Source organism: Crotalus tigris, unplaced genomic scaffold, assembly GCF_016545835.1.
Source record: "Crotalus tigris isolate CLP2741 ecotype Arizona unplaced genomic scaffold, ASM1654583v1 scf7180000017571.3126492, whole genome shotgun sequence".
In the NCBI taxonomy this organism is placed as follows: domain Eukaryota; kingdom Metazoa; phylum Chordata; class Lepidosauria; order Squamata; family Viperidae; genus Crotalus; species Crotalus tigris.
The window spans coordinates 1525083-1540457 of record NW_024096482.1 but is presented as its reverse complement, the minus strand read 5'-3'; the positions used below and the strand labels follow the sequence as shown (position 1 = coordinate 1540457).

Sequence of the window (15375 nt, the reverse complement as noted above, 5' to 3'; positions counted from 1 at the left end):
GCCCTGGTATCTGAAGCTCTATCTATAATTTAAAAATTTATTATCTTGATGATTTCATTTTTATCCCCAAAGAAAGATAACTGGCAAATATATATTCTTATATTAGAAGAGATTTTTATCTTTTCTAACATCCTTATGCACATGTGTGCATTTATTAAATTATATGATTTATTTAACATTTAGAGAAAGTGAGGGTTTTTTTTAACTAATGCAATCCCAAGGGCCCCCTTGTATCTATTTATTAAGTAGAAATACTCTGTCCCATATAAAAGCAATTAAAAGAAAAATGTATACTTACTATAAATACACTTTCCAGTGTTGAAAAGGAAATTAGTCATTAGCACCCAGTAAACCACCATGGCTCCAATAAGTGACACCAATGAAAATAAAAGGCTAGACCACTGACCGAAAGATCCAAAGTAATATTTACAAACATCTGGGAATTCCCAAGTTGAGGTATCTACTGAAGCTGACAAAAAAGAAAAAGATGATATTGATTTAATTCTGTACTAATTATTTTAAGGTCTTCATAGCAGGTTGATAACAGGCTTAAAACAAAAGGGACACTGCTATTATAATTATTTGTACAGTATAAAGTAAAATGCAAACTGAAAGAAATTGATATTTCACGTATATGTATATATACATGGAGATATATTTGTAGATTTGAGAGCCATCAAATAGCTGACTTGTATCCCTATATATATATTATATGATTTATTTAATATTTAGAAATGCTGAAGTTATTTTGAACTAATGTAATCCCAAGGGCCCCCTTGTATCTATTTATTAAATAGAAATACTCTGTCCCATAGGAAAGCAATTAAAAGAAAAATGTATACTTACTATAAATACACTTTCCAGTATTGAAAAGGAAATTAGTCATTAGCACCCAATGACACCAATGAAAATAAAAGGCTAGACCACCAAAACTTCAGTTTATCTAAATGTTAAATAAATCATATAATTTATATATAGGGAAAGAAGTCAACTATTTGATGGTTCTCAAATCTACAAATGTACACAAGAGATTAACATTTGGACTTGTACATCCTGCTAAGTTTGAGATAGTCAAATTATATAATCTGATAAAATCAGAAAGATTTAGGAGTTGCCCATTAAGAAGTTCAGGAACATTTCACTTATTGGAAGACTACTCTGTTCATTTCATTGCTACTTCCATTTTAATATATTACCTTAGGAAAGTCCTGTGTATTCTAGAAAATGTAGACAAAAAGGTAGTCTGGGAACATTAAAACTGCACATCTTTGAGTCATGTTCTTAAGTGCACCAATCTCTTCAGCAAGCCCACACATACTTTAATGAAACATATATATTTACTAAAACAATATACTTACGTATCATTGACCTAGATTTCAAAACTCTGTAGCAACAATAAAGAGTCAATATGCCCATCAGCGGAATAATACAGATTCCAGTAGTAAATCCAGCCTGTTTGAAAAGTAAACATTTAACTAAACACTTATGCAAATTATGGCATTGATGCAAACCGTTATGCACGATTTAGCAGGCAAAATTTGTCCTAACACAGAGACACAAAATTGTGCTACCTGTTTTATTCCCCAGGGAATACTTAATATAGATGTACCCATCATTGTATTCCAGATCATGAATCTAAATCAGAGGGAAAACACAAAGAAGAACCATAAGAAAACTTGCATTATATTTGAGGCTAATTCAAATATTTAGAATGTATTTCAAAACAGAATACTTTAAATAAATAAATGCAAGCAAAACACTTCACATACATTGTTACTATACTGGAATTTTTGCCAGAGCCATCAGTAGAGCCATCAATTTTGCAAGCGGTTCCCAAAGGACTATACACATAGATTTCTTCTGGAGCAGGAAGAACATGATCAGGGGCCACCTAACAAAAGAGGGGAGCCCATAGCATTAGTTCAGACTAAATCTTTAACATTTCAGTATCGTTTGCATTGTTTGGCTTCACAAGTCTATATATGGAAAATTTGGTTACAGTTATTCTGACAATTTTCAGATCTAGTGCTAATTCTTTTGACTCCTAAAAAGTATTCTGTCCAGGTTCAGATTAAATCCTGCTTTCTTTTTTCTTTTGTTTGCCACAGAAATTGGTCTGTTAACATTAACCCGAGGAACCATCTCACTCCAATGGGATTGGTCTGCCCCACTTGTGCAGGCAGAAAGGGCATGCTGCAAATCCTGTTGACCAAGGAATTCTGCCTGGAAGGGTTCAGGAGAAGAGCCTTTTCTAATTATGGCTTCCAATCTTTGGAACATCGTCCCCCCCGCGGGGAGATCTACCCCACCCTCTTGCCCTTCCAAAAGGACTTTAAAACCTGGTTCTGCCAATTGGCCTGGTATCCTGATGGGGGCACTCTATACTGGAGATCTTTAATAGACTGAGAGAAGATTCTACCTCCATCCCATTTGTATTTTTGCTTCCTTCCTCAGCCATCATTCTTAATTTTATTAATATTTATCATTTAAATATTTTAATTTTTTTATATTGTTGTTTTACCTTGTTGTAGGCTGCCTAGAATTGATGGTAAGATGGGCAGCATATACATTTAATAAATAAATTTAATACTAAATATAAAAATTATTCAGTCCTGGCTCAGATTAAATCCTTTTTTTTTGTCTGACACAGAAGTTGGTCTATTAATATTAACCAACTTTACTTTAAAAGAATCTGCTCTGCCTTGAAATCTGCTTCTCAGACATTGCTACTAATGAAATATGAATTTATTTATAAGGTCATCTCTAGTAATTTTATGATATTTGAGAAATACGCAGTTCCTCATACATCTGATTTATGTATAATCCAATTTTTTGACAAATGCAATCCGACATATTACATCTTTTTTCCAGATATACAAACTAATAATAATAATAAAAAAAGCTGAAAGGATAGCTCTCAGGTCATGCAGATAAATCAATCAGATTTTGTCCGAGAGAATATTCCTAAATAGAGATTAAGAAATTGAAAAAACACCCAAGGCTGTCATGGCTTTTTTAACTGAGCTTATGCAATAATTCAACTTTCATTCACCAGTGCTCTGTCAGAAGGCGAAGTGAGCCTGTTGTAGTAGTGAATCCGCTTGTTCATTGCTGAAGCTTCATCTGTTACTCTCTGTGTATCATCATTCACCCTAACAATGTTTGTTGGTTCTACATGGAATGGTCTAAAAGAAAAGCAAAAAGTTGATTACTGTTTAAGTCAGGATTAATAAAGGGCCAGTCTGTCACTGGCAACAAATATATGGCAACAAATAGCTATTTCTGAAGAGGATTTTTATGCATTTATAACTTTACAAGATCAAACATATAAACTTACTAAAGTTCATTACATTTTTTTAAAACAAACATGTTCCCAAATACTTTAATCACATAGAGAATTATTTTAGTAGATTCAGATGCTATTTGTGCAAGTTTTCTCGTGTACAGTTGTCAGGCAAAATACATTGTCTTTTCTTCATGATCTTAAAACCTAACAGCCCCACTCCAAAACTGAATGAGGATTTCTGCAAAAAAAATGCATTACACTGTCAGGATTTACCACAGTAGTAGTTTGGACACAATGCACTGAATCACAAACTAGGCCAATGTTTCTCAACTGTGGCAATTTGAACAGTTAAACTCCCAGAATTCTGAGAGATGATCACATATGTTCAAGCTGCCAAGGTTTAGAAACACTGAATCAGGCAATCATATTTATAAATGGATTCCACATGGTTAGAATATGAGTGTGAATCCAGAAATTATTCAGGTCAGATAACTATGAGCAAATGAGTCATACAAGCCAAGCTGAAGAGTAAAGTTAGTAAAGTTATATTTCTCATGTACTGTTATATTTTTGGGAGTCTAATTAAAAAGGAATAGCAGCCTCAATTGCTTTGGATTATTTATTTGCCTGAATCTATACACCATCACTATGAACAGTATAATCTATTATGACAGGACAAAAGCAAAATAAAAATGACACACTTATGTTGGCCACAGAACATATAGTTCAGTGTCTCTCTGGCTGACCAAAATACCAATAAAGTTTTCCCTGGAACCACAAGTTATATACATAAATGCTCTGTGTTTGAGGAAATGGAAGAATCTATGTTAGCATTTTGATCAGGATGGATTAAATGTCATTCCAGAAATATTTTCTTAAAATTCTTAATATATAAGATAATGCAAATTGTTTATCCTAGCAGCCTGATATGGTTTGCCACTGACCTCATGGCACATTCTCTCCAAATAGGACTAACTTTACAAATGCAAGAACAATCATGCCCAAAATGATGTCAACCGGGACACAGATTTCCTAGAAGTTTGCCAACTCCAGCCTACGATCAAGATTCCTGTGTTTCTCTTCTGTAATGTTTTAGAGTTGATTCCCACCTGTGAATGTCTAACTTATTAATCACAGCTGGAGCATAGAGTGATGTCAAGGCCCTCCTATGGTGTTTGGCTTACAAAAGTTGTTCTGAGCATTTGCAAATAATCTTCTGATGCTGTAGCAATGATTTAGGAAATACACATGTGCAAACTTGCACTTAATCTGGCTATACAATAAATGTCAGGGCTTCATGTGCCTTGGATTTCCATAACTTCCTATTGCTAAAGGCTGAGTAAGTTTTTAAGAAACACGTATCTTCCTTGTGTATGCAGAAAATAAGATGACTTTGTAACAAAAATATACATAATCAATTTCTAAGAGAACAGCTATAATGCTGACTTCCTTAAACAATATTTTCATATAGAATGTCTCTGGGAACTACAGTCTCAAGTTTTTAAGTAGGCACTGTTTTGAGGAAGGTAGCAATTCTCTAGTGCTCCTGTCACAACTACTGTGTCATGAAAAACCCATAAATCATGGTTTGGAGACTATAGTGGCTGGCTTCATTCAGCCCAAACTAAACCTATCACATTGTGGTTAAGCATATTGTATGAAAGCTTAGTTAGCTGCAAAATAGGACATCACCAAATTTAGGATTAGACTCCAAATTCCAGTGATCTGTTTTGTTTGATCCTGAGCAATCTTTATATATGCAGACTTACTTTCCTATTCATTCTAGAATAAGCCACATTAATAGATATATTTCTGTAGTGTTCACTTACTCTCTACTTGCTCTGCCCTTATGAAAGTATAACAAATTAGTATAGTGCACTATGGAAAAATGTCAAAAGTGCAAATTTAGAAACATAACGATTCTCTTCCATTCTTAAAAAGTTCTCCTTTCTGCAATGATTACAAAAACATAGGCATGTTCTCCAATTTGGCCACCAAGACCTTTGTCTCCTATATCAAAAGCCGATCTTCAGCAGGTATATATTAATGACAATGGACTAAGTTCACACCCTATGTTAAACTATAAAGCCATGGTTTACTACTGTAAATAATTGGCTGGGTTCACATATTGTTTTAATCTACAAGCAAGCAAATCACATCATGATTTACTATGCTGTGTAAACTTAAGTCGTGACATACAAATGTAAAAGTTTTAGCCCCTGTATTGTTATTTGTGTATTTAAGTAATTAGGGTTTTACAGATTACTATGAAACCTTAAATCTCTATTATTAAAATCAACCCAGCATTGTCACTTAAGGCACAAAGGATTGGGCTCAAATTATCCTACTTCGGACACATTATCTGATGGCCCAGATCTCTGGAGAAAGTTCAAACCTGGGAGAGATGGAAGGAAACAGAAGACAATGATCAGCAGCAAAGTGGATAAACTTAGTTACAGTGATAATAGTTGCACCATTAGAAGATCCGAAAGGCCAAGCTAAGGATAAATCGCCAAGTAGAACAACAATCTAGGTTATTGCTAGGAGTCAAAAATACCTTGATGGCACATAATCATAAGGAAAAAGAAAACTGGCAGTCCTAATAATATTTCAAAATATAATTAGTTTCCATAGATTTTTAACAATGATATAAAAGTCATGAGATCAGATATTACAATGATGAAGTTGTAAAATATAGTTCATCTCTAGATATCTCAGATATTTAAATTTAGGCACTAAACAAGATTTTTTTTAAAATCAAGATTTTACTTTTTCTGATTTTTCCATTCAATAGTCACATTATTTGTGTTCATTTAATTAAGAATTGGAGCATTCTTTTTATTTATTCAATTTATATAGCTTCCCACCTCACATACGTGACTCTAGGGAGCTAGAGATAAAATACATAATAAAAAAAACCACACATAGCAGCTGGACATCATCAAACAATAAACATAGCCAGGGGATGACTATTTACAATTTAAGGTGACACATATCTTAGCGATAAGCCATGTTCCAGGCAGTCATTCTTATTCTAGAACAGTTCCACAGAACTAAGTATATTTAAATATAGCTATTTAAAGCAGAATCCTTTTTCTCAAGCTAGGCTGCTCTTCTGAAGAATGCTGGAAGTACAACACACATTGCACTCAATGCAACACATGTTGCCCTCAGTGTGCAGGTATCATTAAGCTATAATATGGTTTGCTTGGTTTATGACTTAGCTATTGTGTTAGTAAACTTTACAGGTAAACATTACGTATAAACTCAGCTATTGGCTGCGTCTGCACAATATACTAGGTAATAAATCTATAAAGCTATTTCTTGGAAGCATTTAATACACATTATATCTTAGGACTGTGGGGTGCAATATTTAGGTTAAATGAGTTAAAGATAGCTATTTACTGTATCAATGAGACAAAGATCAGATTGCATTTAACTTCAATTAGAGATCACAGTCTCCCTTACATAGTAAATGGAATGTATTTAACAAATCATTAAAATCCTGTCTCAGGTTGAACAGAGAACCCAATCACTCACTGAGTATGCTAATAGGCTGCTAAAACATGCTTGGCAATGTAATCCTAGAAAATTAGTCACTAGAAGACAATGCAAACCTAAGTGTGGATTGTTTGTGTCACATCAGGCAATTAGGGCTAATTTAGAAACTCATCATATTGCTTGAAAGTTGGAAACAACAATTAATGGTTGTGTTGTATTTTACATTCAGCAGATCTCCAGATAGAACAGATAGTTGCTACCCTATTCTGTATAAGGTATCACTATACACTTAAATTAAGACATAATGAAGGAGCATAAAATGAAATAAATAACATTAAGATGAAGATACTATATAACTAGATTTTTTAAAAAGTATGAATACTGCTAACACCAATTATCCATATTATTGAAATCTATAATTAAACATTTCTTTTCACCTTTTGCTTTTCAGATCTTCTGGATTAAACTGAATATTAAGGACTCCAAGATCATTTTCATCACCTCCCACAGGAATTAGAAGAGAAGTAGCATCTTCCTCCATTAGAGAAGAATGTTTTGCACTTACTGTGTTGTTCTAACCTTAGAAATGAAAGGAATATATTGTTAGAGGGGGTTATATTTCCATTTCTATAAAGTTTCCTCATATAATGAAAATAAAATTATAGAATTAAATTTTCCCTAAAAACACACATTTATGTGGGACTTTAATAAAAAGGAGCTGTTTTCCCCAACTGTATACTTGGAAATGACTGGCCTTTCTTTTTATTTTAAGTTTTTGGGTTTTTTTATAAATGCAGAGTAAAGCTGAATTCTAGCTCAGAGATGACTTGATTTTAAGAGCAACTTAAAAAAAAAAAGGCTAAGCTAGTTGGATTCACAAATGTGCATTTAATAAAACATCGAGTGAGTTTGTACAACCCACCAAGCCATAATGGCTGGATTCACAGCACATCTTAAAATGAAACCAAACTAACCATATTATAATTTAACACCATGTTATGCTGCCAACTTGAATTGAGCAGAGGCAATATTACTTTTCTTACTCCAAGGTTAAGATAGAGCCTGATTTATGGTAGTGTTTTTGAAACCTGGCAACTTTAGGATATGATAGATTTCAACTCCCAGAATTTCCAGCATACTGACTGGGAATTGAAGAATTTTAAAATAGCCAGGTTTGAAAAACACTGGTTTATAGCAAACCTAAGTGCTTCCTCAGTGGTCTAAGTGATTTCTCAGCAAAGCAGTTAAAGCATTTTTTTTCACCAGTGAAGTTCAGAAATTGCACAGTATATAGTGAAGCAAGACATCAGAAAATGACCGCATATAGTAGTGGTGGCGAACTTATGGAGTGGGTGCCAGAGGCAGCACTCGGAGCCCTCTCTGTGGGCATCCATGCTGTTGCCCCAGCCTTGCCTCCTCCCGCAACCACCCCCTCACAAGCAGCTCCCCTGGAGGAGAGTCGCCCTCGAGTGTGGTCCACACGGAGCAGCGCAGCCAAGGACATGGCAGCCAAGCAGTGTAGACAAGATCTGCCCTCATGCCCCATCATGCATAGTTGATGCTGCAGGGTCTGGGCAGAGGGCGTGGCTGCCATGGCGCTGCCTGGGTGATCTACGGCAGGCCCTGGAGGCGTTGAGTGGCCCTGCGGGCAGGTGGGGAGCAGGGCAGGGGATGGAGTGGGGGCACGGCCAGTTTTTGGCACTTAGTCTCTAAAAGGTTCGCCATCACTGACATATAGGTTCAGCAGAATTGCTATGTTTCCCAAAACCAACACCAGCTTTATTCTGTTTTCAATCACAATGGAAGATTGGGAGGGGGAGGGGAAAATTAACTCTCCAAACCAGTCAACATGATGCCATTATACAGAATCTGAAGCTGTTCCAAAATGGCAAAGAATCTTGTATACAAGGTGCAGAGATACATTACAGAGAAACATTGAAAACCTCTAGTGCTGTTGGCTGATATGTATATTTACTAGTAATATTGTACAAGTCACTCTAATAACATTGTTAAGACTAGCAGAGAAATTATTTAAAACAATATAGAAATGCATTCTTTCATGAGTTCTCGTTACTTTAAGCATTCAGTGGGACAAATGTGTCTCTATACTGTAGTTCAAGCAGTGGGAAATCAACTGTTACTTTTTAATGAGAAAACATTATGATACTATTAAAAGAATTGAAATATAAACAGATTTTTAAAAAGAAATGGCAGGCTATAAATGAACATCTGCATTCCAGAACAGAAAGGACACAGCATATTTTAACTGGAATAAAGAACAACACATATATCAATTGATTGAGTTAAGAAGAAAAAGCAAGTCATAGGAATCAGAAAGTAACCATGCAAATACTGGGACTGACTCAAGTGTCGGGAAAAGTTACCCTGACTTCATTGAGCACTTTTTTAAACTGGAGAAATTATATGCATGTTTATACAAAAAGGATAAATAAGATTTACTAGATCCAGGCTAGAGAAATCTAGATGGCCAATAAAGTTGAAATTTTCTATTACCTTTATGCTGCCATCCACTGTATAGGTCTTCTGAATGTCCACAATCAAAATCTAATAACCCTAAGAAAAAATACTGCTTGGTTCAACACTAACGTCGACACACAGCTTGAATTTATAGAGGTTCTCTTTTTTTGTACAAAATTACATTTGTAACTTCCTAAATCAGACATGCTAAACTGTTGGTCCTTCAGGGTAAGGAACAGCACACATCCGTTACAGTATGTGAACTGATCTATCCATTCAAGGCTAAGATTAATGTATCAAGAAACACATATGCATCTTATACTATTGCTTCTTGCACTTTTCCTAAAATGGACAGATGGACATTCCACTGCAAATTTGCTGGCTGGGGACTGGGACTGACTAATGAATATAAAACTTTTAAACACAAAGATATTTTATTTCATCCCTATTGCAACACACAAGCATGGAGAGGTGTGTCCTGAGATCAGAAAAAAGATTCCTTGAAACTTGGGAACATACTGATGGACAGCAAAGAAAACTTGGTTTTCTATTCCATATATTAATATAGGTTGGAGGTTATTTTTGCAGCTTTTGCTTGGGGCACATTCAAGCATGATGATTCCAGAATTCTGAGTCTGTGTTATTTAAATCAACTTCAAGTGATTGAAGCTATCTGAAGAAATTCTCCTTTCAATTATCCAACCAGTTTTTTTTCTTGGCCCTTTGTGTCTAAAGTTCCAATAAATAGTAACTGAAAACTCTAAAATCCTAAGAAAAGCTAAGAAAGCTTTATATATTTGCCATTAGGAAAATCGGTACTGTAATGCTGGTCTCATCTCAAACTTCATTTTGTATAATGTTCCCTCCAGGGGAATGCTTTTAAATCCATATTTCTCAAACTTGGCAACTGTGAGATATGTGGACTTCAACCCCCAGAATTCACCAGCAAGACATGAGGATGAGAATTGAAGTCAATATACCTTAAAGTTGTCAAGTTTGGGAAACATTGTTCTAAATCAGTTTACTTCAACTCATCTGAAAGCCTAGGCTTCCTTCTGCCCAGATAGCAGACACTTGATAGTAGTGTGTGGCATCGGCTTACAATACAATACATACAAACTTAGGTGATGTTTGTTTTCTCTTAAAACAATGCCTTGGTACCACTGCATTAGTGAGTATAATTCCATTCCTCTCAATATGAGTAGGAAGGTTGGTTCAGGGGCCCTGGGATTTGGCCCAGTCTGAACATTTTTACATTTATCTATGCAGACATGCATGTCACCACAGTTCTTCAGTGCTATAAAATCACTTCTAAATCAGAATGCTCCCTCTTGCTATCATCTGATGGATCAAGTCTAATCAATGACCAGGAAGAACTGAAAAACCATTTGCCTGAACATAAACTGTCCAGTTTATCATGATGTCATACAGCTGATTCCTCAGCTGCCAGGTGCCTTAAATCTGCCTTTCTTTACTGATAAGATCAGAAAAGCAATCTTGCAGAAGAGCTCAAATAAAGCAACAAGGCAGAATCTACTAAGCCCTAAACCCAAATACTTGCAGTCCTTCCAAGACATGTTAGAAGACTTTTGGTCCCAAAGGAGATGCCTTATGACTTCCCTGACACCCTCATAGTGGCTCTCTGTAAAATAAGGAAAGCAAACTGCAGAAATTTCAGAGGCATGTCACTATTATATCCACTCTGCTATCCATTAGAGGCAAGATGTTTGCTGGGATTCTCCTGAACAGACTTGCCACTCTCAGAAAGGAATGTTCCAGGGGCAGAGTGTGGCTTTTGTCCAGAATGGAGTACAGCAGACATGCTATCTATTGTGAGGCAAGCCCAGCAGAAGTACATCAGGCAGAACAATCCTCTTTACTCTGTCTTTATTGACCTGATAAAGGCATTTGACACTAGATAGGGAGGCTTCCTGGATTATCCTGAGATGTTATGGATGCCAAAGAAAATTTGTGAAGCTCATCCAATTACTACCTAACAGAATGATAGGGCACGTTCTTTACAGAACACGGTTATGTGCTAGCCCCAATCCTGACTGAATGGCTCTTTTTGGCCTTTGCTGGTGAATGCATGAACGAGTGCTTCCACAGTCATTCAAGAAATCTTCTTTGCTGATGACTGTGTACTCCTGGTGCACAAAGAGAGCAATCTACAGTTGTTACTGAACAAATATGCAGATGCTGCTATACTCTTTGGCCAGATATCATCCTAAATAACATTGAAGTACTTTACAAGGCAGCGCCAAATACCCAACTTGTAGAATCAAAAGTCACTATTAACAGCCTAGCTGATAAATGTAAACAACTTCAAATATTTGGGAAGCATCATCTCAAACAATGGGTCTTTGAACAAAGAAACTGACTCCAGGTTAGCCAGGCATTGGGGCGGCTGCATACTAGAGTGCTCAACAAACACATCCTTATCTCCACAAAGCTAGAAATCTACAAAGCTGTGGTTATCCTTTTCTTCCTATATCCGTATAAGAGGAAAGAGATAACCAAAACAATTGGAGAAATTTTACATGCATGCTCTCTGCTCCATCCTTAGCATTCATTGATAGTACTGTGTCCCCAACCAGGTGGTTTTGGATCATGTGAAGTCCACCAGCATTGAGTCACTGATTAGCAATGCTCAATGAGATATGTGGAACATCATCGGAATGGATAACTACCATATGCCTCGCCAGTTGCTCTATAGTGTATTAGAATCTGTTTGACCACACAAGTGCTACAAAAATGCTGTGAAAGAAATCCTATCCCACTGATATCAGCTGAAGAATCTAGAAACTGCAGCAGCTGACAGAACACCTGGGGAGCCCTGTGTTATGAAGCCTCCAATGGTTTAGATTAGAAAATGGGCATTATCAAAACCCGAAAACTATGAGCAACAACAGACAATAACACCAACAGTTACTACAACAATATACTTCTAGTGCCCCCATTGTGCTAGAGTCTGTACTTCTAGACTGGGACTGCACAGCCATCTCTGTATCCAGAGATGGACAATGTGTCTCCTTTGAACTTGGACTACCATATTATCTGGTAAAACAGGGGTCTTCAAACTTGGCCCTTTTATGACTTGTGGACTTCAACTCCCAGAATTCCTCAGCCAGGCCCACAACTCATAAAAAGGCTAAGTTTGAAGACTCTCTGTAGTAAAAGCACATCAACTAGCACATATCCTCCTCCTCCTCCTCCTCCTCCTCCTCCTCCATAAGTTATGTACTATATAGGGACTACCACTGTAAACTAAACTAGCAGCAACCAATTATGTGTCAAGTGATTTTCAATTCTAGCGACCATATAGATTTTCTTCATGAAAACTAGCCTCCAATCATCAAATTATGCTATCTTTAATACTACTGAGCACAATGCAGTAAGAATATTCCTAAAGATTCATTTATTAATTCTCAATCGAAGAATTAAACACAAAGCGAACCAATTCTTGTAGCCACCGGTGAATTTAAAAGAATTTTGAGCTATGACCTACCTATGCTGGTCAATATTTTTTGTAATGATGTATTCGAAATCAATTTTATCTGATGGTACGACGGAGTGACACCCAGAACATTGACTCACTCAATCCAATGCAGATTCTCTATCTGGAAGTGTATGCATTTATTTTTTTTTACCGAGTCTGGAACTTGATTGAAGCCTCGTTCCGGCATCTCCCAAACACAAAAACAGGAAGAACTACAGTATTGCTATTGTAAGCAAAATGAGTCGCACGCTCAGTCTCCGTCCTTATATTAGCACTTTCGGCACGGAGTTTAGCAAATCCTCCAGGATTCCGAGGGAAAACATAGGACTTTACCTTAGAGATAAAAATAGAGTTGCTCACCCTGCCTGTATATACTATTTCTATCTCTAGCCGTAGAGATAGAAATAGTAGACAACCCATGCCATTTTCTCTTTTACATTCTGTAGTTAAATGAAAGAAGAGTTCCTTAGGAGCATTAGGCGTCTGCTGAGAGTTAACTTTTAAGAGAGTTTTAAGAGGATGCCAGACACCGACCTGGCAGCATATAATCAAATCCCAATTGCCCTTTCTCAACAGCTGTAAATACTTTTCATCAACATAGCAAACAATGAAAAAGTTACATTCCTTTTATTACTCTTTCCAACACAATAAAACGTTACTGTTAAGGGAAGTTAGGACCATCAGGACAGAGCAGAATTAAACTAGATTTTGTGTAAAGAGAAATGCTGGCAAAAGAAAGATCGAACTTGATACTGGGTTTGGTCCAGCTGGGACCACAGACAAAACAACAACAACCAAACACCTCTCCATTTTATTACAATGATTAATAATTCCAATTCTATTGTTTGACAAAAGGAAAGATAAATATTTCCTTCTGTTGCATTAATCAGCATGGAGTACAGGTTACTCAGTTTATAATCCATACATCCTATATAACTTTGTGTAATTGGTTTCATAATAATAGTATCGCAATACCATTTATTTCCCCCCCCCATGACAAGATGCTAAACAAGCAATCAGGCTTTGTCCTGCATACAGGCCTTCAGTGGAACATTTGATTGATCATTGTTTAAGATAAACACCAAGAGTTAGGTGATCTAATATGTCAATTAATGCACTATTATATCTGCTCAGTTTCCAAAATAATAAGACAAATGCATTTTCAAATTATTTTTATTCAGGAATATTATTAGATTTCCCCAGAAAAAAACTGATGGTGAAAATCTAATTTAGTTTGCATCACAAAAGACTGGGGAAAATCCTATTACACCCAGTAAAATTAATGTCTGACTAGATTTATGAAATTGTAATACAAGAAAACAAAAGATATCTCTTAATAAATAATAAAGTCTACAGTAACCCAGTTGTAGGTTTACTGTTGCCAAGGCAATGCTGCCTAAAGTTGAAAAGCCCTTTATTCTGCCAGTGTTGTTCTGAGTCTTATTTGCCTACATGCCTGCTAGAATTTAGAAGGGAGACTACAGAAGACTTATGAGTAATGTTTTCCCCTCCCAAATCTTCCAGACTATGTGAAGGCAAGTCATTCTGGGAGGGAATAATATAAGATTATGGGCCATTACACCACCCACTGTAAATGTCTATCTGCTACCCCTGCAGATAGCTGATCCATGAGTGTTTGGATGTTTTATTCTGCAGGTGCCATCATCCCACCTCCATGGATCACACATTACAAGCAATCCATGTAGTAGATAGGAACAGGAATGAATGCAAAGTAGAGTTTTTAACAAACCAACAGTAAGACTACTTCTAAGAGACCATCATTATCATTCTATCCCATCATTATTCATAAAATAGAGATGATGCCTGTTTTTCCTAACCAGCAATTGAGGAGTGGCAACACTGGGAGGGGGGCAACTGCATGTAGGTTCAGATACTAGTCACTTGCCTAGTGAGGCCCAGTAAGGTAGAGTAGAGATTGGCTCTTAGAACATATTTTTTTTACCTTGCAGACTGATAGAAAGTACATTAAAGTGGCAGTCTGGATGTGTTCTGGGAAGGAGAAAGGACCTTACAGAATGAAGTGGATATATAGCAAGGGAAAAGAGTGGCTGGCATGGGGAAGAAGTATTAAATTTACTAAAAAGTTGTCCCTTCCTCAACATTAATCTGCTTGTTTCTGAGATGGGATTTTCCTCTTCCTCACAAGTAAATATAGTATGAGAACTGAACCACCATTCTCCTTTGGAGATTGGTACCACTTCCACCCCTTTTGAAATTAAACTCAGTCGTTATAAACTTGTCAGCCTTCTTCTGCCTGACTCAATCCCAGCTGGAGAGAACCGTAGCCATATATATCCAGGTAACTACTGACAACACATTCAGTTTAGAAAGATGCTGCCCAGGAATTAATTTGTTTGGTTTCTCACAGCTTGGTGCCTTGTTTGTATATCTGCAGACTACAGGTAGTCTTCAACTTACAACCACAATTGAGCCAAAAATTTATGTTGCTAAGAGAGACATTTGTTAAGTGAGTTTTGCCCCACTTTACAATCTTTCTTGCCGCAAAAAGTTAAAAGGTCAGCCTTTAGTTTTTAACCTGTATAATTTGAAGTACAGTCCTTGAGTCACCTGGTGACCCAATTACATTGGT

General features: G+C 36.4%; 1 protein-coding gene across 6 annotated transcripts in view; it reads right to left on the bottom strand.

The window, feature by feature from the left end:
• Positions 1-13096, bottom strand: part of SLC38A9 (solute carrier family 38 member 9) — a 45540-nt gene extending 32444 nt beyond the window's left edge. The window contains exons 1-7 of one of the 6 annotated variants that reach the window (XM_039355616.1): positions 12774-13096; positions 7225-7366; positions 3053-3185; positions 1770-1891; positions 1572-1635; positions 1359-1452; positions 299-469 (exon numbers count right to left, since the gene is read on the bottom strand). In XM_039355616.1, coding sequence (XP_039211550.1) covers positions 299-469; positions 1359-1452; positions 1572-1635; positions 1770-1891; positions 3053-3185; positions 7225-7328 — 688 coding nt within the window. In that variant the 5' untranslated portion in view covers positions 7329-7366; positions 12774-13096. The remainder of the gene's footprint in view (positions 1-298; positions 470-1358; positions 1453-1571; positions 1636-1769; positions 1892-3052; positions 3186-7224; positions 7367-12773) is intronic. The other 5 variants (XM_039355633.1, XM_039355624.1, XM_039355647.1 and 2 more) reach the window with 5 other exon arrangements.
• Positions 13097-15375: the final 2279 nt, after the last annotated feature.